Source organism: Plodia interpunctella, chromosome 16 (genome assembly GCF_027563975.2).
Source record: "Plodia interpunctella isolate USDA-ARS_2022_Savannah chromosome 16, ilPloInte3.2, whole genome shotgun sequence".
NCBI classification, from domain to species: domain Eukaryota; kingdom Metazoa; phylum Arthropoda; class Insecta; order Lepidoptera; family Pyralidae; genus Plodia; species Plodia interpunctella.
The window spans coordinates 3,817,093-3,844,334 of NC_071309.1; the positions used below are offsets into that span (position 1 = coordinate 3,817,093).

Genomic DNA, 27,242 nt, shown 5'->3' on the forward strand with positions numbered 1-27,242 from the left:
GACACAATGCCAATACCGGTTCTTTTTAAAATATACGAATCACAAGTTTATATCTGCAAACTTAAATAAGATTCCGCAAAGTTTGTTCAAGTCTACGAAATAACAAACACGCCTTGCCAATGAGTAAATACAGACAACAAGAAGCTTAGCTTGTGGAATACATTTACCAACGCCCTTGTTCGTTATCTTAGCATGAATACTGTAAAAGTTAGTATTATGATAGCGACATCAATATTAAAATTTAAGGATACCCAAGACTGTGTTTTGCAGAAGTAAAACTAGGAATGCGGCCCTGGGCTCCTAAGCATTGTAGCTGAGGCAACAGAAATGCGCTGGGATAGTAAAGATCGATACTGAAATTCATTGTATGGTATATATGAGGCAAAATATTAGTTAACTTCTAATGATGCATTTGTGCACCAAATATTAGAATGAAAACAGTATATAGCTATCAAATGACATTAGCACCTGTTAGTTTTCTCTGCTGAATAATTAATTACTGCTTTTAGCGTAGTAAATGGAATACCTAATAAATTTCATTGAGATAATTTATGGCTAATAATGTCAATTGGGTCATAATCCAGTATTTGTTAGTACTTACTTAGTTAGAATTTTACTCGGGCAATCTCAAGGATTTCAAGAATAAATTAATGTTTGAGAGCACACTCCTTGCCTAACTCGGCATCCTGTGACAATGTTTGTTCAAAATGTTAAAGAGAAACATGACAGTCTGATACCGTATTTGTATGGCGTTGGAATTAGCATCCCTGGAGGCTTTTCGCGTCTACGGCATAAAGTGTCGCTTAAAAGGGTCCGCATGCTTGTTTGAGGATTCACTTTTAAGTGAGTTTTGGCCATGTTTTGCTTTTTCTTTTGATGTGAAGAAGCATTCATTGGTTTAGCTCAGAGTTAGTCATCTTGGTGAGAAGTTTTAATTTCCAAACAGAATTGAGGAGTCAGATTAATCAAGCGTACATCGTTTGTAGAGAGCGGACGCCTCCGACGCTCAACAGGAAGGAACCGGAAAGATGCCAGATGAGAGAGGGTACCACTTCGTTTTTAGAGATCGCGTTTTGAATGCTAAGTTAGACATACAAATCTCCTAGGATTTGTGTCGTCTTTGGTGAGTGGTCAGCTGGATGCGTCTTAGTGTTCTTCTACATCATATGTTCGCCTCCACAGGTAAAGGTGGAAGGCCGTACGCAGTATATGACCTGCGTCTGCATGGGTTGCCTGGAGCGTTGCGACCCGGAGCGCACCATCCGCTGTCGTTTCTGCGGCCAGAAATGGGATGGCTCGTCTCTTGTCCTCGGCACGATGTACTCCTACGATATCTTCATGGCTACGCCTTGCTGCGCTGAACGATTGAAGGTAATCTTTGACATTGACGTATCACGGAGTCCATTGTACCAAGGTCACCTAGGAAAGGGGGTGACCACTACTTACCTTCAGATGTATCGCATGCCTGTTTTGTAGTATAAAAAATGTAGGAACGCTTGCCAATGACTAACAACGGAAATCTTGTTCACAGTGCAACAGCTGCTTCAAGCCGCTGCTCCACCCGCAACAGCGGCTGAACTATTCCGACTACTCTCACCCGCTGACGTGCCCGCACTGCCGGGTCCTGGACTCTCACTTCGTCAAGCCTCTCGGCTACTGTTACACAAAACGGGCCTACCCGCTATTCCAGCAGTGGCCATAACAGTCGGCGGTGCCGGGGACCTCCCCCGGCACCCCCCCTGCCGCCGCTGATACGTGGAACCCTGCGCCGTCACCCCCGCGCCGCGCCTCCCCGCCTGCCCTGCGACCAGTCATCAACACGAGCATGGCCTCGCGCGCGCCCGAACCTCCAGCTGAAGAGCCCGCCAAGTACCTCGCCCCGACCCTCGCAAGCATTACAGAGTCTCTCTCCTTGCTCGGTCTCAGTCCGGAGTCTCTTGCCATGAGTCTCGGCGAGTCCCTGGCCGACCGCTACCTGGCGACGCTGCGGCCCAAACCAGTCGCAATCGAGCGACCCGCCCTGGGCGGCTGCGGCAACCTCCGCCGCGCGCCCCTTGCGGAACCCTCTCTTCAGCTCTTCTCTAATGATTTCATCGACTATTTGAACCAAATCGCGTAATCAGTGAAGGACTCGAACATTTGTGTCGTCGACACTAGAAATAATTTCTGTTAAATTAAGTTGGTATTATTGCAAATAATTTTATGTGTCGGTTTAAAACGTACTATTGATTTTATTTTAATTTTATTCTGCACTTTGTTGATTAGATGTTGTTTTTTATCGGAAATGACGATTAGTGAAAGTGACGCCAGAAATTGCATTTTTTTGTTTTTTCGTTTACAATAAAATTCGAAAGTAATCCTTTTGAAGGAAACGGCGATTAAAATTATTACTTTATACTTCAGTGATACTGATGACGCCCTATCTGATAGGGCCTCCTGAGCGGTGTGTTGTTTAGTTCAATTTAGTTTATTAGTTATGTTTTATTTTAGCAAAATTTTAAAGCTAACTTAAGTGTTATACAATATTTTCGTAGGTTTATTGTGAACTTTTATTTTCTCCCACCAAATGGCTCTTTGATTGTAGCGATTCAACGAAAGATGCCATGTTAGTCTATTCTCTAATATCATTTTCACGTACTATAATTTACTTTTTAATTTAAAGATGTAGAGGATTTTAATAGTAAGTTATTGCTGTGTCACCAATAATATGATTAGCTTGTCTATATCTATTATAATTACTGTAGGATTGTGTATCGTGAATTGTTTATTTAATTTTTTTCTATTGTCTTTGAATATTATTCTTATCTCAGTGATTAGTGGAGTAATTGTGAATTCTTAAAATTATTCTTTACATTTTTCGGAATCGTGCCATATCAGATAAATTATGTAGTTCATTTTTTAATGGAAATTATGATTGTTTTAGAATAACCTCTAATCATTGAGAATTGTTTGGTTATTGTATTTTTTAAAAGCATGTTTTTTTGTTTTTGTTAATCTCTTCAGAACTTTCGGATAACTTCGTAGTTTAGATTAAGGGTTTTCTTATAATTATCATGAATGTCTATTTATTTATAAGTAAATAGCGCTTCAACATAAATAAGCGTATAAGTGATGTGCACATTACTCGTAACTGTTTAACGTTAACGTTTTAGATAAGGTTTTTTATACATTTGATACTTATTACTCGCAAAGTGATTAAAAGTGATAAATCTTAGTTCTAGCGTGTGTTTAGTGATATAAAGTGGTGCGGATCAAAAGGCGGATCGATAGGACTTGATACTTGAGGCACAACGTGATAGAAGCGGATCGAAGGCCTGAAATAAACAAGAATGTCATAACTATTATGTTAGATCAACTGAAGGCTAAAGTATTGACATTATCAATTATATTTATGCTCCCATATTATTGCTTGATTTTGCACCCAAATTGGCAATTAATAAGGCCATACCACATGGCTCATAATACCTAATAACAATATCTAAAAAAATAATAATTATATAAGTATGCGATAATTTTGAGGACCAACTCATATTACCTAATTTGCTTTGATCTAATACTTTCAGTTGACCTAACATATTAATGATCGACGATTCTAAATTTTTACCATTAGTCTTAGAGTGATATCAATGGTATCAGGCCTTGATACGTTGAATGTTTAGGCAATAATTCTTATAAAGACTTACACTTTTTATAAATTAAAATTTTTGCATTCTCTTAAAATCGATACTGCCATTTACCTTACTAAACTAGGCGAGGGTTTGTTGATAGTGTTGTCACTTGTTTCTATGTGGACCACATAGTAATGATTTTAAACACTTGATGCAAATCTTTCATCTCTTTCATACGACACATTTGTTGCATAGTAAGTAGACGGCCATCGTCATTATTATCATCATCATTAAAATATTGTGTCGCTACAAGATTTTATACAATATGGCTTACGTTGGTTCTAAAATGGGCTGATTTAATTAATGATAAATCGAAGTAGAACTTTCTTAGATCATATTTTCAAAGTAATGTGGTTAAGCGATGGGATCTTATTGCAATATCAATATATACATAATTCGGCAATATTTTTTCATTGTTTACTATATTTTCTTTGAAAAGCTGAATTTATTTCATAAGGCCTACACAATTTTCTTCACCAAATGTATAATGTCTTGTAGTTCCACAGTGTCCTTTAGGCCATTCACGTCGTCATCCGCATCACTCACGTCATTGTCATTGTCATCTGGCACGGTCTGATTGGAGAGCGTATTGGTAACTACATCTGAAAATTTTACTAGTTCATATAAACTTCGCTTCCCATTCCGTCCGTTAGGGTTTGGGACGCGTGTTAAAACACAATTAATTACATACAACATACAAAATTTTAACAAAATTTTCAGTACATAGATAAAGATCTACTTATGATAAGAAATAACATTTTCGACGGTCCATAATGAAAAACAATTAAATTCATATGAAAACAATTTGAATTTTTGCTATAGATTTCTATGTAGCTGCTCAATTTCGTCAAAACCGCTGAAATTATGATGATGTTTAAACACGCTCTGCATATAGAACACTATTATAGAAAATGTCATCATGATCACAAAGGGCAAGATCACAATTTAGCGAAATCTTGTTTGAATCTTAGAAATAAGCCAATACATTTGGTGTTATGGCTCAGGGTCGCGGGGTCGATTCCCATACCAGGACAATAATGGCACGTTACTACCATTGTTGTCTCGATATACTGTTCGGACTAACAATATATCGACTAGCATTTACATAGAAACTGCAGATCGTAGTTACCAGTCGTTTTGTGTGGTTGTCATACCTCTTAAATATTTTAAACTAGTGTCCTCAGCTTCAAAGTTTAATCTAAGAAAGAGACAACACAATACCATTATTAGTATTTGTCATAGTATTTGTAAATATACCCTTTATTCTACACGCAGATGCTTATTCTATAATCAGATTGCATATATCTAGATTAGACACAAATCGATAGTACATAAATTCAACAATATCAAAGATCCCTAATTATTTTATAGCGAGAGAACCGGAGTGCAATGACCCTTCATATGTTATACAATTTTAATTTTATCGAAGTTTGCTCGTTCGAATATAGAATTATATTTAAAAGTTAAATGTACATCATTCGGATGTACCGAGAAAATATTTGAAAATAATAAAAAAAAATTAAGACGAGCTGTTGTTGGTATATTTAGGAAAATATTAAATTGAACCAGATCATCTGATGGTGGCCATGTACAAATGAAAAAGTGAAGGGTCATTGTAGTACGGGACACTAGTAAAAGCTACACAAATTATAAAGACATTGTTTAATAGTCAATAAAATCATCTACGTATATGTAATGCCAACTCTACCCGGCTCCCACTTTCCGGTACAAAAACATATGAAGCTTTGTTGGGAAATATTAACAGATCAACTATATGAACATGTACAGTAAGGCAGTTTATTAATTCTATAGATTTCAATATTTAAACATTACCTCTCTAGATACAAATGTAGCAAATTATATTAAAGAAAAAAGTGAAAACAGCGATTTGAAATCTATATCCCGTATTTAAATATAATTTTGGTTGCAGAGTACAAACAATACTTTACATGGTATAAAAAGTATCAGAATGTATTAATAAATGCTTTCAATATTTTGTATGTTATTTAAAGGTAAATAATATACAAAATATTTAAAGCATTATACTAGTAGCTTGACAAACCAAAGTAGAAATATGCATTTTAGATGATATCCCAATTATTCCTTGTGAAAAGTTATGATTTTCTATTCTATATTTTATTTGAATCGATTACTTATCTATTTTGGATATGTCATTAAATATTTACGTATCAAACGCTTCGAAGGTTGTATTTAGATCTAGAAAATAAACCTCAAGGATTTAGTTCTTCCTTACGTAATGGAGGCATTGTTCTTTAAATACTCATGTGATTATAAAACTATCGAACAACCACAACCTAGATCGCAATGCAATGTTTCAATATTCGGGAATGACATACCTGTCCGATTTTTGTATAATCATATTCTATTCCTCTATGAACAAACTCCTAAATCCAAACTATTTATAATTATCGGAATGTGTTTGATTCTTCATATTTTAATCACTCAGTTAATTGTTCAGTTAAAATAAATGTAATTACACGATCGTTGCCAACTTCTTAGTTTATTTGCAAATATATGTTAAATTTTGTAAGTAATGACAATTTATTTAGACATCGACATGCACATTTCTTCATGTTGAATTATAATGTTTAGAGAATTGCTTAAAAGTACAAAGAAACGATTTGTTACTTTTGCAAATTTTATAAAATAAATCAAATACATATTAAAGTAACACACAATCTAGATAATACAGCAATTGTTTCGCCGTATTTGGACAACCATTGCAGTAATCTTGTAAACTAATCTAGTTTTCTGTTGGTGAAAAAATTAGGATCAAAAATTGTTACTTATTATAAAAGCTATATCTTGTATTACTTTTTCGAATTTGATTAATTTACAAGTATTTTATCGAATGCTTTAGTGTATGTCTAAGCACAGATTAAGTAGATTTATCATTCTGCATAATATTCCTTTGACTGTAGGTATTGTGTCTCGCATGTAGGCTAAATCTTTTCCATGTGTAGTTATTACTTAGATACTAGGTTTCTTTAACTATAACGTGTGAATGGGATGAATGTATGAGATCACTCTTAACATTAATTTAGGCATCGCATTAATTTCATACTTATTGGTAGTTGTAACATCGTGCCAAGCGAGATTGTTATGAATCGTGTATTTTCTGGTCATGGTTGTTGTTCGAGGAACGACATTTTTAAGGTTATGTAAAATCAGTGATACTAATTGCCTAGTTACGAATACAACACGCACATGGCTACTGCCGTTATCACTGCCGGCTTAGTCTCATTCAACGATGAAAAAATCGTTTGAATCGTAATATGCTAAATGATTATAGACAACTAGGTAACTGTAGAAGAAGCAACGGCATCTAACACATTTTGATAAAGCTAAATTCAATCAATGTTTTTTCGAAGCAATTTTTCTGAACTGATGCTTAAAACCTTTTACGGGCCTGATTTGAACACGTAAACGCGTTTAAATATTTATAATAATGTCTTGTTTTTATTACACTTTAAACTATAGGCTATTTGTAAAACATAATAAACTACATCCGTTGCTTTAATACTTTACCTAGAAGTAGAAATTCGATTTTTTTTCCAAATATTCCACAAAATGATCCAGCGTGTAAAAGGCTCAAAAATTCCAAAACTCATTGGCTGATCTAGTATACGGCTGTAATTGGTTAGTGAAAGTTGCAAATCAACGTTAATTATATTTTGATACTCGATGTTTTCTACACTAATGTAGTAAGTTCATATTTGTCTTTTGAAAAACTTAGTTAGGTAGTTCCGTGATCCATCGCATTTAGAACATCAACACTAACCGCATTTTAGTGGTATTTTTCATAGCCTGACAGAAAATGTTTAGCGTCGAATATTCGTCTTCCTAGATAAAAAGCAACTTTGTATGACGTAATGTGATCCTTTTATAAACGGAAGCACACAACAGCTCGATTATAATTTCAAAGTCGGGTTTACAAAAATGATCTCTTAGCTCACGTTCGTAAAAGGTAAGAAAATTCACAAAACAATTAGAAAATGCGATGGAAACACGATGTGATAATTGTTAGATACAGATAACGCGAAGGCGTAGTACTGCACTTGATAACACACGTTAAGCATGGTCGCCACCAAGATGTAAGGATCAAATCGGTGATAAACTAACGAATTGCTTGAAGATAATAAAATAATTGCGTGGCAAATATAGGAATAAAGTTTACTACGTAACGCGCGGGGTGCATCAGGGTACGAGTGTCATAATTTGTATTAACTTTTGTACTTTCGTAAAAATAATTTAGTAATAACACTTTTCTATTTGTATGTATAATGCGTAAATTAAACAACAAGTAATATACTTTTTTACTGGAAATTTAGGTGTAGTATTTTTGTAAGACAAGCGAGTTGATCTCGTATGTACGTGTATCACAGCGATAATAGCTACTTTTAAGGCCATGGTTGTCGTTTTAAGGAGCAATCTTGTATAAGTCGTATCGAGATACGAACTTAGCTTTAAAATTTGTTATGCGCAAGATTTCTTCTTGATACCAGACGTTTTCGGCAAGGTCATTTGTATATCTAGGCTAGGAAGTCTTTATGTGTGCATTTTATACTTGAGCAGAGCAGCTGTGTATGTTACCCTCACTACAAAAATTTTGATAAATATCATCGTAATTGGAAAAATGGCAAGCTCAAGAAACGTTCAATAAATTTAAATTCGAAACTGAACTGAACAATGACATGAAGTGTCTCACATGGCATTTTTTCAATAGAATAGATAAAAGAACATGTATGTTTGGATTGTATGACTCGTCTATTCGGAATCCCTCGTTTATTGAGCAGTATACTTAGTTGACTCCTAACAAAACAAATGTGTGTCACTCACACTAATGTTTTGGTTTCATCAAGTGTTCTGTGTAATGATCTCTTTGTTGTTTATTTACAATTTTTCTGGAATAAGGAATGACGTAGTAAAGTAAGGAATGATGTTTAAGAAGCTCAGAAAGGAAACTCCAATCGATTAACGTTAAGTAAAATTTAAGTGCTTGAATTAATTATAGGTCGTTTTAATTAAGAATGCGCTAAATATACCAATGAAAATTGATATTGTTTGAAAACGATACGTCTGAACGTGTATTTTTGTACATTTATGGTTGATGCGTAAGGAATTGGCACAAATATAGCTATCGTAAGATATTCGGGTTTTGAACATTTTTGTATCGATTTGATAATTATTGAGAGAAAACTACGACAGTGAGCGTTGTATTGTCTATTTTATAATGTTGGTAAAGCATGACTAGCTATAAGGTTGTTTCAGAAAATTGTAATAAATCATAGGGAGCGAAAAAAAATGTTATATTTTATACTGATCCTGATATTGCGCCAGCGTAGACTGGCTTGTGTTACTTTACGAAACTAGTGTGTAAGTTTACTCTTTAAAAGAGTTCTCGCAGGTAGTAGATTTAGTAGGCTTAGTGTTTTTTAAACCGGCTTGATGTTGTGACATTTATTATTAATATGATATCGATAATCGCAGAATACCAGACAAGCGGCCACTGTTCAATAGCGGAATGTGTAGTGGGTTTGTGGACAACCTTCTTTATGAGCGGGCAGTCTTGTTAAACCAAAGTGAAGCTGTTCGCAAGCATATCATTTTAATACAACGCTAGGTACATTTCGGTACAAAACTTAGCGGAGTTTTATTCGATTAATAATATATTGTTAGACGTTTAGCCGTCGGTTCTGTAGCTGGGGGGGAATATTGTTTCGGATCTCGATGTATCGATAGCCGGATTCTAGTCGATATCGTCGGCTCGATACATCTCTTATCGGTCCAATAAACTGATCCGCTACAGAACAGGCGGCGTTCCTGAATTATTTCAGTTATTTAGCAGAATTATATTATTGTCTAGTATTTCCGATTATGTTACGTTTTATATTGCTTATATAATATATTATGGATACAATGTTTATTAAGTATTTAATATTCATTTTGACGAGGACCTAGTCGATTCTCTGTAATATCACATCTCCCAAAGTACAAATTCCTTGTTGTTTAGTCCAATTTTGTTTGACTGTTATCGAATGGAAATTATTTTAGCGAACGTTCGTTCGGCGCAAGCGCAGTGGTGGAAATGATTATATCCTCCTTGGGGAAGGCAAGTGTCGTGTGAGTCGTAGGCGTGTTGAAGTATCCATATACATACATAAAGTAATAAATTATCCTAAAATAAAATTTATCCAGAAATTTAATAAAAAAGTCTGCTATTTGAATCATATATTACGGACCACTTTAAAACGTCTCAGATTTTCACACACTTTGCCCGTAATGGCGGTGTTTCTAGTATACATAGTTTAAATACATTTTTCCATAACCATTTTTTTTTTGTGTTCGCACAATATTACAATTATGTTTAGCAGCTTTATAACTTAAGTTTGTAATTAGGATAATTTTAATAATCTACCTATTTTTAGTTATGCACAATTTTAATCACCCAATAGTTTAATTCTATGTTTTCTTTACTAATTACTGCATTTTCATTTGACCGTTAATTTTTTTTTTAACATTTCTTTCAAACTTACCATTTCATTTATAATTACGTAATTGCCTACTACACATTATCCAATCGGAATGCAAATTAGCAACAGAAATATTTCAAATTACACTATATTACGATAAATACAATGGAACCTTTATAAATTAAAAACTTAAAAGAACTATAATGATTTTTATTTTCCTGTCCTTATTAACTTATATATCCTATTTATCACTTTAAGATCAATTAATTTAGTAGGTACTAATAATAAACCAATAAATGAGTATGAGTGCTAATGACAATTAAAGATAGTAACAAGGTAAAATATTCACAAATTATTTTATGAATTACATCATCTAATGTTCTAATACATGTATTTGTTTGAATAAAAAGACATATTCAGATTTTGTAGTACTTACTGGCAGTCGCTTGAAATAACATAGAAGTTGCATATTATTTACTTTAAAACAGCCCATTCTAATAAAAAGGCATATTAAGAAGACATGCCAGAAATACATAGTTACCAGAGATTTATTGGGTTTATGCTTATAGTTACGTACGGGTAAGTATTGTAAAGTATTTTTAACAAAAAACAGTGCTTTACATATACAGCTACTTTATTTGTTAACTAGCTAGGTATTTACCGGCGACTTCGTCAACGTAGACAGCACAATTACATTTATAAGATCTGTCCAGCGGTTTCACCGTGAAATAGACAGACTTTTGCAATTATAAAATTAGGATGGATAAATCCTTGTTTCTGATTTATTGGTATCGGTTAACTTGGTGTCCATTGCATTCACTAAACCGTCACGACGCTCCCATACTTTAATTGCTTAGTACAATGATGCATGAATCATTTGACTCTATTGTAATATAAGTAGTTAGTACCTTCTGCCATAAAAATTATCATGCATGCGACTTATACCGGTTACACTACTCACCGTTGTAGGGAATCGTAAAATACCTACTATTGTGCTACAACACACTATCGCCTACAATACCACCAAGCCCGATATCAATCTCAATTTAGTCTCAATGGAATTCCAATCATAATTTTGTTTGTTACTCTTGAAGTCATTAGTCTATTGCGATTGTATTGGGATTGTGTCGTAATAGTCGATTCCACTGTACGTCAACATGACATCAACCTGTCAGCCACGGAAATAGAACGAATGAATGAACGAAAACTTTAATAAAAATAATAACTTTAATAAATTTTAGTAAGTAATTTTAAAGAAAATTATTTATTTTCAGAGGTATCTACCTAATTGTATCGGACCGTATTGCGCGTTGGATCAGATCGTAAGGCTTACTTAGGTATACCTACTATACCTACTTCAGTTACAACAGCGCCCGATACGATCCTTCATCGTGTCGTTGGATCGCTTCACAAGGCTCTTCATACTGAATGCGATCAGCGTGCGCGACGAATCGTTCTACGATCTGCAATCGAAGACTGCGATACAATAAACTATTTTTTCTATTCAAAGATTTTATTTGAGACTGTCGCTTGCGCTTACTGTCTGCGACAATGTACGTATGGATTGGTTAGCCACTTCCGATTTTAAAAGGAAACTTGAAAAGTACGTCATTTTATCTAAACGCCAGGGGCGCGCAGGCCGAAGGCAACGTCAAAGATGACTGGTGCAACTCCTCAAGTTATTACGTAAAATATATACACTATATATACAATAACATTTGCCCTGTAGCAGGTAACATAAAATAAGTACCTACCCAAAACAGAGAAAACAAACAAACATCTGTCAAGCTTTGTTGTAACGAAAGGATCCTTCTGAAATTACCAGTTATCTATTACTAACAAACACCGCACATTATCGGAAGTACTACATCTTCTTAATGCGAGTATTATGGCTTTACTTACGTTTGGTTAATAAATATCAACCTTTCGACAAAGTAAATAATGGCCGCCCTTTGGCTTGTTCCCGTTGCTTCTGATGTATTCGCTCCTGCAACTAACAAATAGATAGAATATTTTTTCTCATATTTTAACTAATCTCTGACTAGGTGTCTTCGTATGATTATAGTTTGCTCCATATTATACCTACCAGATTCAATGAAATTGATGAAATTATCGAAATAAAAAAACTACCTAGGTAATTCGTGTCGTACAAAACGTCTCTCTTTTAATGTAGGTAATTTAAGTGAATATAATATTAATATGCAACAATTGCCACAATGAAAAAATATGAGATCTGAAGTAGAAAAAATATGAGCTTTATGTAAGTTAGCAGCCCATAACAAACGAGATAAAATAAAAATACACGGATACATCAAAATCGACTAGATTACCTATATATTGGATCACATGTCGTTGTAGCTATTACTAAAGAAAGGGTCAAACGAAAGCAACCAACAGGAACACATCGCCATTGCTATATCTCACACACCCTTGAAAGGATTACGAGCTCCTCCTGTAAGTAGTCGATTCAAATTCGTCTAATCCCTACCGTTACTAATTTAGAGATAACAGAGCCTCCCTGAAAGCTAACATGCGTTTTAGCAAGGAAACGGAATTAAGGGATTCCCTCCAAGTGTGCTGGTGAAATACTTATGCTGGAACGATTTTGGTGTGCTATGAGGAAGATGTGATAACTGAGTCGATGTCGAAATATATTTAGAGGATTGGAAATTTGAAGTATCGTATACTAAAATAAACAATTGAAATAGCTATTACTAACGAATACATAATAACAGTTATGATAGAATTAGCTAGTGCCCGCGGCTTCGCCCGCGTTAATTTTCCGGGATGAAAGGTGCCCTATGTCCTTCTTCATCAATTCTCCATACTTCAAATTACATGCATGGAATTAAATACACACAACTTTCTTGGCATTATTAATGGAGTAGTTTGCCATTGCCTTCTCCATTTCACACACAACTTAATAAGAATCAACCAGTGTGCAGGTTTCCTCACGATGTTTCCCTTCACCGGAAGCAAGTGGTGGACGATAAAAACTACTATACATGAGTCAGATTGGTATACAAACTCATGTGGCACGAGTAGGATTCGAACCTGGGACCTTTCGATGGCGGACATGCAAAATTTCACGAAGATTGGTTAAGTAGATAGAGCGTGAAGAGGTAACATACTTACAAATCAACAAACAAACTTACTTACTTCCGCATTTATAATATTAGTTAGAATTAGGATAACTACGCAAACATATTGGAGCGGCTATGACAAATAGCTATTACTTTTCTTTTAATAATAGTTTAATAAGAAATCACGCGTGATGAATAAAATTAACGATTAATTCCATTCGAAATATTTATCAAAGACATCACCCTAGTTCTCATAGATCTTCAGAAATTGGTATAATCAAACTTTGTTATTTAATTTCCCGTCTACTAGAGTTAATTACTTGAATAATGTTTGCTCTTACGTAAACGCAACGACTTACCTATTTTTATCAAACTAGTAATTTAAGTACCTATATTTACTTCTACCCGAATGACCTTACATATCGGAAATAGGGTTACCAATTTTCTCAACGCGAATGAACCCAGCAGTAAAGGGATATTTTGTAACACATTGTATAAATAATAAAGATGAGTTTATAGAAATTTGAAAAGCATAAAGTGGTCGGCGGTAAAGTGCAGATGGGGGTCCTAGGGTCTATCTCGAGGTCCAGGGGTCATAAACTTTTTATAGCTGGACGTATGCGTGAGTAATTCCGTTCTTTTTACACTTGTCCACCACCCCCACCCTCAGCCCCCTACTATTTGCTAACTAGATTGGATTCGTGCCTTTTTTATTTACTCAAAGTATTGTTGTTTTAAGTGTCTAAGAAAATTGGACGCTAAGTAGACGCAGTAAATGAGTCTATAAACTGTATGTCCAGCAAATTGAGAGGAAAAACAAAGTATTTTCGTACAAAACTGAGTTTGCTTTTTCGCAGTAACATTTTTTGATTTAATTGTATTATGTACACGGTGATGGAAATGTTTAGAAAAATCGTGTAGGTATTTTAAATATAAATAATTTTATGTGTCTCATGATAAACATATTACATAAATCATCCTTAGAAGATATACTTTACAAAATTAATTAAACGTAACAATATTATTTCAGCAATCTTCGAGAAAATAAACACCCAGAGATAATTAATCTAAAATAAAACGCAACATCTCCAAGCCGCAGCATCCGTGTTTATGACGCGTAACAAGCTATAAAACGCTAGCTATCGTTTTGCAATCGCCCCATCTCCCCCAAACTTTATATTTGCCTATAAAAAAATTTATGCACCTCGCACGGCTCCTTGATTGTCACGTCTTGGTCAGCAAATGTAATGAATCGTAAAGCCACTGAGCGGTACAAAATAGACCCCTCGTAAATAGGTAATCTACCAACGTCTTCGGAATTGGGACCCAAGACGCATGAGTGACGCGTAAATCACGCTTCATAATGCAATGAGTTTTCGATCACAAGTATTGTTTAGGTATTTGTAAATATTTACCTATTATACTGATATACAGGCAATATCAAAATGCACTGGTTTACTGTAAACAAAATTAGATTAGATAAATCAACCCCAAGATTAGATTTTATGTCGTTTCTGTACTCCGTATGTCTTTATAAATTCTGTGATAACAGTGTAACAAGATGGATTAACCCAAAAGACTTTACAAATTATTTTATAGCTTTCCCTAAAAAATATCCCACTTCTTGCGTGGAAAATATACCGATCTATATCAGAAAATGGTCAAGTCTGAACCAATTAGGGTGTCTACCTAAACCCTGTGAACAAACAATATCCTTTTGTAAATCTTTTAATTTTTTCTACAAAGGGTCGACGTGGGGTATGTCAGACCCCCGTCGCTCGTGAAATTAGGCAAGTCAGGGACAAATTAAAAAAGAAATCTGGTGCAAGTCGATTCGGAAAGTTTTAATTACGTTTATTTTACTCATCAGGCATTCGGCTTAATTAATTTACAAAGAGGAAAACGTCCGTGCAAAGGAAGCTCGTGAAAATAGAGATATTTGCATAGAGAAAATCGGTTGCTTTGTTTTCACTTATTTGTGAGTTGTACTGTCGTAAAGAAATTAAGATTTGCAATTTATTGTGAGTAGGTACCGCTTTTTCTTTCATTATACATATTTGTGATCTGTGACAGATAAACTAACGACTACATAGGTAGGTACTATATAAATTTGTCTGAAGCTGTTTGCCAGTTAGCTCTATTTAACACTTTGAAATTGTGAAATGTGATTACATTTTAATTACTTTTTAATGCTATCTGATCGATATGTTACATTTTTGCGCTATCTTTATCAGCAAGCGTTGAAACAGGCCCTAAGTTTCGCAGGAGGAATTTGATGTGTCAGCTGTGATGTATATGATATGTATGTATAGACGAATATGATCCTACCACCATCTCCTACCTTCTTCTTTTTCTAGTGCGTGTCAGATTTTTTCAAGTCGCCTAAAGGCACCTGACATGACTGACCAACCTATCATCCATCCCCAAATGTAACCGGGACGACGCGCAGACTGAAGAGAGAACCAAACACAAGAAATCATTGTTATTATAATAGTCATTCAAAAGATGGACAATTCCAATGAAAAGTATAAATTAATGGTCGCACACAAGGGACGCTATTCTCAAAGATATTCAGCATTCGTAGATTCCATATTTCATTTTTACGAGTTAGTTGCGTCTGCGGCTTAAAGTATGGAACTTTAAGGAGCCATTATGACTGTTAGACAATGTAATGTGGGCGAAATTGCGAACTATAATATATTAGATTTCGCTAGAGTAAAAATTCAGCCTTTGTCTCAAATAGGCTAAGCACTTTGTATAATACTAATCAAATGGAAGAAAGTCTGAAAAGAACTTATTATTATTAATAACTTGTTTTGTGTTAATGTACGAAAAAAACAATACAATAAAGACGTCTCTAAACTGTCGTCTGTAAACTTTGTTGGAAATGCCAACTATAGATTTTAAGATTTATTATTTTGATTAATTATCTGTGTTAATTTTGCTCATGGCGATACTGAGTTTAAGTGGTCTTCTGATTTTTCTGTGGAGATTATTGACCAACTGTATAACGAACGATGTATAAGAGTGACGAACTGAATAAGTTCAACAAAGGATGGCGCGATGTAGCACTGGACCGAGCGTTTTGGATAAATGAGAAAGAGGCCTTTGCTCAACACTGGGTCATAAATGTCTATTAAATAATAATTAAATAGCTCCATAAAACGGCACCTACAGTCCACTGCACATCGAGCTAATATTTATACACATTCTTATGAAATTTAGGAAATTCTACTGGTATCTTAAGTATTGTTCCCCTATAAATTTTACGCCATTCAATTCAATTATGTCATCAGAAAAGTTTTGGTGTATTATTTACAGGTGTTTATGTAAAAACTAGTATTGGAATATAAAAAAAAAATTACACACGGAAACACTCAGATTTTCCAATTAGAACGCTTTGGCATCTAAAAATGTCGCAAAGTAAACTTTTCCAATTTCCACTCACATTTAATGCCACGTAAAATGAAAACGACTTGGAGAAATATATATTTTGAGGTTGACGACTCCGGAGCCCTACTATTAAAATTAAGACGTTATCGAATGTTACTGCGTTGCGTTGGATTTTTTTCCTTATAAATCTTTGTTTTGTTATGTGACGTGCCCTTTATTTCATTCAGATGATCAATTTAATGGGAGGAAAAACCCTAAATCCATACTTCCATATCAATACTAATATAATAACTGTGAAAGTATGTTTGTTTGTCCTTTTTTCACATCAAAACAAAATTTGGATTGAGGTGTGGAGATAGAGAGTTGGAGTTTAACATAGGTCGCTGGCGGAGCTGCAAACAATAGCTAGGTAGATTTGTACAAGTAATTAAGAGAAATGCCCTATTTTACAAACTTTTATTTAGTTTCACCTGTACCGATGTTTGTCTGTCTATAAAATTTTGCAAGTAATATTTCGCCTGATATATTCGCCTTATGATAAGCAGGATCAGATGGTAGACCCAGGATAGGCTTCCGACGAGGGAGATTCTCAACGGTGTCAGTAGACCGTTGAGTCTCCCTCGTCACGATTTGAATGATCACGCGGGCAGCGGTCACGGGCATGATGTCTCTGACGACAATAAAAATTTGAGACAAAAACTTGTTTCCAATATATTTTTGGAAACAATAAAATTTCGTAGTAGCGCCCACGTAAAAGTGCCTTGGTAAAGGCTAGCAGGTATAAAATTCATGTAAACACCTCTTTTAGGGAGGGCCTGGAGACCGAATGTTGGCGACTCCTTCAATTTAAATGTCGACGACATCGTCGCGAATTCTTAGGAACGTAATTGGCTGGTCAAATAAAACTCCATGTCCTCCCGTGGTACTTTGACAGCTTTTAGGCATAACTTTGACAGCTTTCAGGCATAAATAACATTCCCACAAAGGATTGACGTCAAATAGATATCGAAAAAAAGCAAAAGCAAATCTTAAAATTTTAACGTTTATTCTTTTGCGCTGACTTCGCGGGGTCACAGGTCCGGATGCAACCGGGACAGATGAGAGAGATAGAAATAAGGTACCAACTATTATTCATACTTATGACTCTAATAAATGAAGATACTGTATGCAAAACTTTGCTATATACGGCGCACGCCTACATAGAGTAATTCTATAAATAGCATTTGATATGGCAATGCATCAATTACTTCATAAAGCAAATATCCTTTTGAATTATTCAATGTTTGTAGAACCAATACATACAACTTGTGCAATGTAATTTTATTCAATTCATTTTATGTCATCGGAAATGTTGCTATGAGATAATCTTATTTATAGTAAGTACCTACCTATTTGATTTAGTAGCGTTAAGGCATAGATCTCATCATGTGCTTGAGTACTGCCAAGTCAAAAACGACGTATTTTATATGAAATGCCTAATTAATCCAATAAATAATCTTCCTTAAGACTTGACTCGAAGTTAGCACATCCCTCACTTTAATATTTTACTTGTGTATATTGTTTTGAAATTTAACAGATTTCTTAGTCAACAAATTGTTTTTAGGAAAGAAGAATTTCTCGAATTATTTTTTTTTCTCGAGGAAAGAAATGAGAAGAAAAATATAAGAAAAGATACCTATTGATTTATAACGGTATGCAAAGCTTCGAGTGCTTCGATTATTATAGTAGGTACTGAAGATACTAGAGTGTACTATAAGTAACACCGCATGAAATCAGTGCTATAAGTTAATATAAAATTCAATCTGCAAAATGGTGAGGCGGACGGCCGACTGGTTTGCAATCATTCTAATGGCGGCTTTCAGGTCGTACACGAATTAGTTCTTACACACATTGGACTTAAAAAAGCCCTGGGTCCGCTAAAATAACTAAATTTTGAAGATTCTGATTGTGATTTTATGATCTGATGTCAACCATCATTGGGAATCTTTTGGTACCTCTTTGCTGTCAAGACATATTTTATTCCTTAGTCTATCTTAAACAGACATCTCGAGATGGACATGACTTATGAGCGGCAGCCACACGCCAAATTTTATAGCAACCACATAAATTACGAGAGAGCACTTTTATCCGTCAGCTAAGTACACAAAATTGTTAATTTGTTGTAGTTGTCATAAATAAGCAGTATAAAAATGCTGTATTAAAACTACAATTACCCGAGAATAACACAATAACAAAACTTGTCTACAGATGCTTCTTACTATATACCTGCCTACTACTTGCTTTATGTCTAAAGGTTCAGTTCGTTCGCGTCACCTCCCATTTTCCAGCGACGTGACAAAATTACCGCCAGTAATTGTAACTTTGATTTCCTTAACTTAACAATTTGAACGTTAAATTCAACCTCACGTGTAGAACAGCCGATAAAAACTTGCTAGACGCCGCTGGCGCTTCATAAACGATAATTTACGATCGTGATACGCCGCCTTAATTCAACCTATTCTTAATTCTGACATGTTAAATCTATGAATATTGTTAAGTGTTCTTTTTTTTTCACTGTTTTGGTTCAGTACAGTAATTTACGGGTAGTTTTTTTCTAGCGTAGTCTACATAGATATTTTAGACTTCACAGCGGCAACATCGTTCTCTTTTTTTAACTTTTCTACATATATGATTCGAAAAGTATATTATGTAAAAGTGTATGTAATACCTAAGAATGGCAATAAAGTGATTTATTATTATTTTGTTTCTCCTTTTGGGATTCACAGCTCATAGCCCGGTCCTTTGAGAGGCTTGCGTGGGGATGTAGATCCAACACGTTGAGACCCATTGGAGAATTTTTATGTAATGTAGATCTAATTATTATGAAAACCGATATCAAATTTACAGCTAACTTATTTTAGAATTCAGTGCAAAAGATAAATGTAACTAGGTACATTTGTTCTTTCTTATGCTAGCTCCACACTGTCGCCGCGAATGCGTGAATATTGTGTATGTAGTACTATGAGGGCTTTTATTTACCACAATGAATTTATTTACCAGCAATGTCAAAGTTTGGCGAACTGTTCGACGACAGTGTGGAGATGGCATTTGGCGTTATAAACGCACTTATCACTGGAGATGTCATTGGAAAATTTATCAATGCAAGATAAATAATCCAATTCATACATACGTACAGAAATCTCAATAATTCACAGGTATATTAATGTAATAATTCACAAGATAACCCTAAATATTACTCACACTTTATAGCGCAAATTATTCTGTCGAAAACAATACGAACACAATAATGGAGGGTTACGTATTGTTCTCAGTATCGCAGGTTCAAGGTTCTACAGCTATTATTTTAATTTGAACAAGTAGATCTGTACTTAAGAATTATCATGAAAAAATATTTTTTTTAATGAGTGAGTCATAAATACATGAACTAGGTATATTCGTGTAATGGTCGGTCTTCTTGTTACGCATAGTTTATAGAATTTACCATAATAAGTGATAATTTATATAATTAATTTAGCATCATATAATTAATTAATTTACCACGTATAATTAATTAGCCCATAATAAATGGCAAATTAATGATTTTGGTGGTTATTTTTGTGTGTGGTTATTTTTCATTGCACATTTCTTTTAAAATATCCCATTAAGAATATATATACTTAGAATAAATATAACTATAGGTATTATTTTTAGAGTTCCGTTCCGCGTCCCTAGGCTTTATCTCATAATAGAAATGTTCACAGATGATATATTTCTCTTGCCGCTATAAATACTAAAAATAAAAAATAAAAATTAGACATAGACATAAAAAAACGTCTATTTGTGTCGCCACAGACACTAAAAATAATAACATATAAAGCATTAAAACAATATTGATATTACACGGACATACAAGCACAATGCTAAAAGAATTAGTGTGCTGCAGCAAGGCAAAAAGGCCATAACTCAGTGAACTTTCTGCACATTAGTATTTCATGGGGCTTCCATACAATAAACATGATATTTTGGTCATTTTTAAAGATTGCCACCTGGTCGGTTTTATTCTCTATTGTTACCCAAATAGCGATGTTACAAGCAGTTGCTTTATATACAACTAGCTTTTGCCCGCGGCTTCGCCCGCGTTTATTTTCCGGGATGAACGGTACCCTATGTCCTTCTCCATACTTCATACTACAACAGTGCAAAATTTCAAGAAGATTGGTTAGGTAGATAGAGCGTGATGAAGTAACAAACAAACTTACATTCGCATTTATTATATTAGGATATCCTGAACAATGAATTTAATTTGTAATTAGACGGTTCAAGTTTCTGTCATTACACGATTGTATAGCTACCACAGCACTTTGCGGTCGTCTTATAGCGGTGATAAGGCGTCGTTTAGCGACACTATTATTTATATAATTGTCTTTTTATTGGTGGTTGTATTGTTGTGTAGTTTTTTGATAGTTTCAGTTTGTTGTTGTTGTCTTTCAAAGTTTACAATTGAGTGAAGAGAAAAAAAGTAAATATATGTATACTATACTTACTTTAACTTTTAGGTAAGTCAACATTTATTAACGTAATGTACAGAAGTGTATCTAACTGGATCCCCGATCTTCATATGAAAGTTTCGGTTATTTTGTATACAATACAAACTGTTAGGATACACCTCTTTGTGATTCGTTTTCAGATCAAAGCGTGGTGAAATTCAGGAGATCTCCACGCCGGGATTTTGTTTAGACTATACGGTGTACACAGTATACACTAACACGTTTCTAACAAACAAAACTTCGTGTTAAATTCAGAGAGCCAATATATTTGATTGCGATTATTCGAGTAGTGAAAGAGTGAAAAACTATTCAGTATTTTATTTAGCTACTAGAGGTCCGTCTCGGCTTTGGTCGGTTAAAAACCATTATAAAAAAGTAGCCTATGTTACTCCTGATTGTTTCGTCTGTCTCTGTGCCAAATTTTATCAAAATAGGTCTAGAGTTTATTAATCACAAAAAAAAACAAAAATTAATATATTGCCCCGTTATTTCCATTTAATTCTTCTCCTACGGGAATTATTTCTCTGTGATTGGTAAGCACGTCGCGAAAGCTGAACTTAGTACGAAATACCACCTAGTATCAGTAAGTATGAGTAACAGTTCCACAACGTCGCTTTACGCCGGCTCCACAATATCGCCGAACTTTGCGAGATGCCGACGCATTGCGTAGTTTGTATGACTACTTTTATTTACTGAAATGAAAAACCAGCAATGTATGTGGATCTGCCAGTTCGGCGAACTGGTACACGATGGTGCGGGGCATTACGTTCGCGCTCATACGGCAAGGTGTTTACTGCAGTCTAGACGAGAATGTTTACGACATCGCTCGCGAAAACGCAGCCATTACCACCAGCAATTTGTAATATGATAACCGTTTTTTTGGGTAAGAGTTTCTGTTTTTTTTTCAGGAATTGTATATTTATTTATTTAAAAAAAATATTGTTCAAATAAACAAAATAATGATATACAAAAAAACATAAATTTAGGAGGCAAAAAGAAAACTACTCTAAAAAAAAGGAATTCCATTCTTGATACTCGTATTGACATATTAAGAAATTAAGTCTTTAGGCATATGAATGAAATTTGAAACGTGTGTCTCAATTCGTAAAAGAAGATCAAAAGGCTCACTGATTTATTATCTACTAGCTTTTGCCTGCGGCTTCTCCCTAGTTTATGTGCGTCCGCTCATAAATTATTTTTGTCAATATTTCGGGTTCTTAACAAGGTATTGCGTTGAAACCTATACCAGATTTTAAGTTAGACCGTTTGCTATACAACTGTGGAAACCGCATCAAATTCCATCTAGTAGTTTTTGTGTGATGCTTGAACAAACAGGCAAAAATTAAAAAATAATTGTTTTGGCTTCTATCTTCTATTAGGCCCCCATTTTTTTTTACTGATATATCTCCTATATACAGACATAGTCCACTTACAGTTTCAGTATATGTATAGATATAGATATTTCACTGCAACACCTTGAAACACTAAAATTTTTGAGCATTTACAAACTTCAAATAGTTTTGCTCACTGGAAACCTCCAAGAATCTCCGTCAGTTTTTCATACGACATGGAAAAAAACATGATATGTCGTGTAAATTTATGTATTTATGTATTCGCTAAACCTGCGATGCACAAATATGTTTGCAACGTTATGTTTAGAAACATCTTGTTGGCCATGAGACCGTTTACCTCGAATTCAATACTGAATAATGCACGCTTTAAAGTGGATACAATCTGCAAAAATTATGAAAAATATTGTGATATCACTACCTATATCTAAAAATAGATTTCAAGCTTTTTTCTAACGTCTTAAAGAGTAATTTGGTTTTCTATAATTGTCATCAGTTTTCTTATAGAGTGTGTTATTGCATAAAATCTTCTTCTTCTTGACCTTATCCCACTCATGTGGGGTCGGCACAGTATGTAAGTTCCTTCTGTTTTGTTCTGTCATTAGCCATATCCATTGATACTCCTTTCCTGTTCATACTATCCACTCCATCTATTTCTTCTTAGGTCTTCCTCTATTCCTGGAATCCTTTACTTGTTACTGCATAAAATAATAACAATAATTAAGGACATAAAATCTACGGATATAAGTTAGAAATACGAATATTGGTACCTTCTATTCGATTTAAATTAAACGAAATACGTTTTTCAACGAATGACCATTAAAGATAAATTTCTCAACTTATCCTTACTAATATTATAAATACGAAAGTAAGTACCTATATTTGTTACCTCTTCCCGCTTTATCTACTCACACAATCTTCTTGAAATTTTGCATTTACATAGGTGTATTGTGGGTTTAAGTACGGAGGATATAGGGCACCTACCTTTCATTCAAAAATTATCCAAAATGAATTGCTTCCGCTGGAAACTAATGAGGGCGAAGCCGCGGCAATAGCTAGTTGTAATTAGTGATATCCATAGATATTAAAAAGCATCTCCCTATCTTGATGAATAAAACTTAATATCATTGCAGTCCCATACGTGGTATACCTACTTCAAATATACCACATTTCTAACGTTCTATATTCACGACTACATTTTCAAGGTATGCGTTCCATTGTAATGAAATATCGTATGTGGTTATAATATAATATATTATATGTGTATCTCGGGTAGATCGTCTAGGGGCGCTCGTAAAAATAATTTAATGCCTCTGTCGGCGTCATTAGCCGCTTGTCGCGCCATCTGCTGGCACTAATGCACTTAAAGTATGGCGGGAAATTATATTATCTAAGAAAATGTCAGGAAAATACAGGCGAATTTTCAATTTGTCTGTCTGGCAACTTTGGGTGCCATCAGTTTAAAAAAAACAATATACCATAATAATCCATAATTATCAGCATAATTATCAATTCAGGTAATATTCCGTTATAACGCCAGGATTTAGTGTTGATTCTGCTAACTTGTCTTATCGTATCTCAAAAGTAGTAGAAATAGTATATATTACAATTTTATTTTATTAGTCTGTAACACTATTATCAAAAACCATAATAATAATTAATAGTAAAACTTGTATAAAGTCGAGATTATGTATACCTACTTACTTGAATAAAATAAGATGCGCTTCAGACAACTAACAATTACAGTCAACACTTCATTAACCCATGCAAAATTCGCCCTGATACGGGAATATTACAAGTTTTATAACTGTTATGAGACAAAAATAATACTGCCGGTCACTTCTATCTCCAACAAAATCGAACTCCCAAATCCATAATCGAGTGATTCATAACTTCCCCAATCGATTTAGCAAGTTCCCGAAACTATCAGAGCAACAACTAACAATAGTTGATCGTTTACTAGACTGCGATAAAACTGATCCTCGCTCTGGTCCGGGATTTCGGACTTTCGGGACTTATAGTACACTTATAGTAATGGGTGGACTTAAGGTAATGATAGTGCTGGCTGGGACGTTTAACAAATGTTTATAACGGCAAATACTTAGGTAAATTTATCTATTTTGAAGTACTAGCGACCTGCAGGCTTACCATCAACTTTTACGGAACGATTCCGATTTAAATCTTTAACCTAAACCCAAATTTTAAAGAATGAAACTAAAGAATATAAAAAGGTCTCATACAAATTTTGGAACATTGCTTGTACTCAGGACGGATTTTGTAGGAACAGAAAAAAAACTTTAATTTGAATTAATACTAACAGAGAAATGTTCATGTTAATTATTAACAAGGGACCATTCCCCTGAAGATGGTATTCGAAACATAGGTTTTGACCGATTTAATAACAAGTTAGTTTTCTACAATACGGTTAACTTTAATTCAATCAACTTTCATTGTATTGCATAACTAGTTTTTGACAACGAATCACTCCCATCTGAGCATTTGCCCGGGTTCTTCCTCAGCCGTTGAGCGCCAGAGCCCAGGGCCCGCCTTCCTGTCGTCTCCACTGCGCACGGTCATCGGCATCCCTAGCATATCATTCTTGATGACATCAAGCCAGCACTTCTTGGGTTGGCCCCTTCTGCCAGGGCTAGGCGGACACGGCATAATCAGACTTTTTTGTCAACCAATCTAAATACATAAAATGACATTGTGTGTACGTACTTTATTGCAATACATTTACATCAACAACACGTATGTGCAAGGTACTAAAACTGAGCATTTATTAGAATTGAGAAAGTAAAAGTACACGAAATTAAACATGTACATCAAAGGAGATGAGTATTATTCGAGTGTTCTTGCTGCTTGTATCCATTGACATGCGTGAATTTAACGATAATTTTGAATCTATCGAATGAGAATATACGATAATTAAAAAAAATATATAATAATTAAAAAAAAAAAACAATTTCTTTAAAGTAAATATTGAAAATTATTATACACTATATTTAAATTAAAAAGAAATGTCTTTAATGCACTTAAGTATTTGTGTTTTAAAATTTGATTGTTCAATAATTTATGTTCCTTTAAATGTGTTTCAAAACTTATATATTGAAAATTTATTTATTAAGAAGTATGTTATCATTTGATATGCAACCGTAAAAATAGTGTGTAGTTATTTAGCTTTTTGTATTTATGAAACAAATGAATAGAAATCATAAAAACAGATGACTAGTATTTCACTTTTTTCTTTTCGTAGACCTGTGGACACAGGCTCCGAGACTCTTATTCGCTAACATTTCGCTAATAACACAGTTTACGACAAAGTGACGTTGTTTGCTATTAGTTTTATAGTCGCATTTAAGAGTACTATCGCGGCGAATATGTCAAGTCTAGACATTAGATGTCTCTGTCAAAACTTCTAGTATTTTTGCGTTATCCCGCCATTCGGAGCCGTAACGCCGAGCAGCCCGGAGTCAGCTTAAAAAATGAATGTATTCAACAAACATTATTGAAATAATAAAACAGGAAAATGTCGTGACCACAGTTAGTGACATTTCAATTGACCAATTTTAAAGTGTGATCTGTTCTATTGTTTGAAGGAGGAGAAGGTTTTTTTGCTCTGAAACTGAAATAATGAAGTTCTTATAAATTATCGGTATGTCATTTAAAATAATATAACAAATATATATATATATTTCAAATATATTTTTTATGTATCTGATTTGGCTTGATGTGACTACATAACGTACAATAATTTTTATACGAAACGACTTAAAAAAAACCTTATTAAGATAAAACTTTTTAGAACCAACAATACGTTTATAGCTGCAGGAATAAAAACACAATGGCGACTTTAAAACACAAAAAGTCGGATTAAACCTCCTCTTTTATTATCAGTAACGGAGGGTAATTGAAAAAAGAGCTTACCTGTTCTCGTTTTACTAACAACGTAATAAAAGAACTTTATATATTGAACAATAAGCAATTTGAAAAGGGAAACTCCTGCAGGAAACAGCCTATTGACATTAATAAATCATTATATTTTTCCCAGTGGCGGATTTTAAAATTTGCCGCCTTTGGGCTGTTCAATTTTAACCGCCCATTTTAAACTGAACCCACTGAAAAAATGAGAGTTCCTAGATTAGTCATTTTTACATAAGTAGGTAGGTAAAGTGATAATAATGAAATCTTCAAAATTATAGTCACGTAAATTAATCTAATTGTGAGTTAGTATTCTTCATTTATTTCATTCGTATATAGGGCAATCAGGCATGGGTTCTACCTGATGGTAAATGGTCGCCGAAGCCTAAGGACGCGCGTTGCTCATATTATGGCCTAGGGTCTTTTGACATCTAATGACTGCCTCTATCAAACCAGTTCATGTTCAAACCGAAACAACTAATGTAAGCACTGCTGTCTGACGGGTACATTGCAAATCATATCTTTTGAAATAATTTTGCGCCCCCTAAAATCAGTCGCCCCAAGCTTCAGCCTGCTTACTATGCTGGTAAATCTACCGCTGTATTTTCCCTAGATGATGGCTGTAACCGTTACTACGGCGGATTTCAAAACGAATTTTCATTGTGAGGCGCCACAAAAGAAAAATCTGTATTTACGTAGCTTTGTTAAAAATTAATTCGATACCTTTATCTCGAATTTCTTGGAGATTTTCTTTAGAAGATTTTTTAAGACGTTACTGCCATCGTGGATATTGTTTTTTGTATACCTT

General features: G+C 34.4%; 2 protein-coding genes across 2 annotated transcripts in view; both read left to right on the plus strand.

The window, feature by feature from the left end:
• Positions 1-1,702, plus strand: part of heca (headcase) — a 57,266-nt gene extending 55,564 nt beyond the window's left edge. Inside the window, exons 4-5 of the mRNA XM_053756286.2 lie at positions 1,183-1,371; positions 1,532-1,702. Of these exons, the coding sequence (XP_053612261.1) occupies positions 1,183-1,371; positions 1,532-1,702 (360 nt within the window). The remainder of the gene's footprint in view (positions 1-1,182; positions 1,372-1,531) is intronic.
• Positions 1,703-1,825: 123 nt separating this feature from the next.
• Positions 1,826-10,361, plus strand: LOC135309864 (uncharacterized). The gene has a single exon (XM_064436451.1). It carries the CDS (start codon positions 1,826-1,828, stop codon positions 2,117-2,119), a length of 294 nt encoding a protein of 97 aa, XP_064292521.1. The 3' UTR covers positions 2,120-10,361.
• The last annotated feature ends 16,881 nt before the right edge of the window (positions 10,362-27,242 follow it).

What these genes read in the sequence shown, in the direction of transcription:
- LOC135309864 (XM_064436451.1), top strand. Translation starts at nt 1,826, where the DNA reads ATGGCCTCGCGCGCGCCCGAACCTCCAGCTGAAGAGCCCGCCAAGTAC.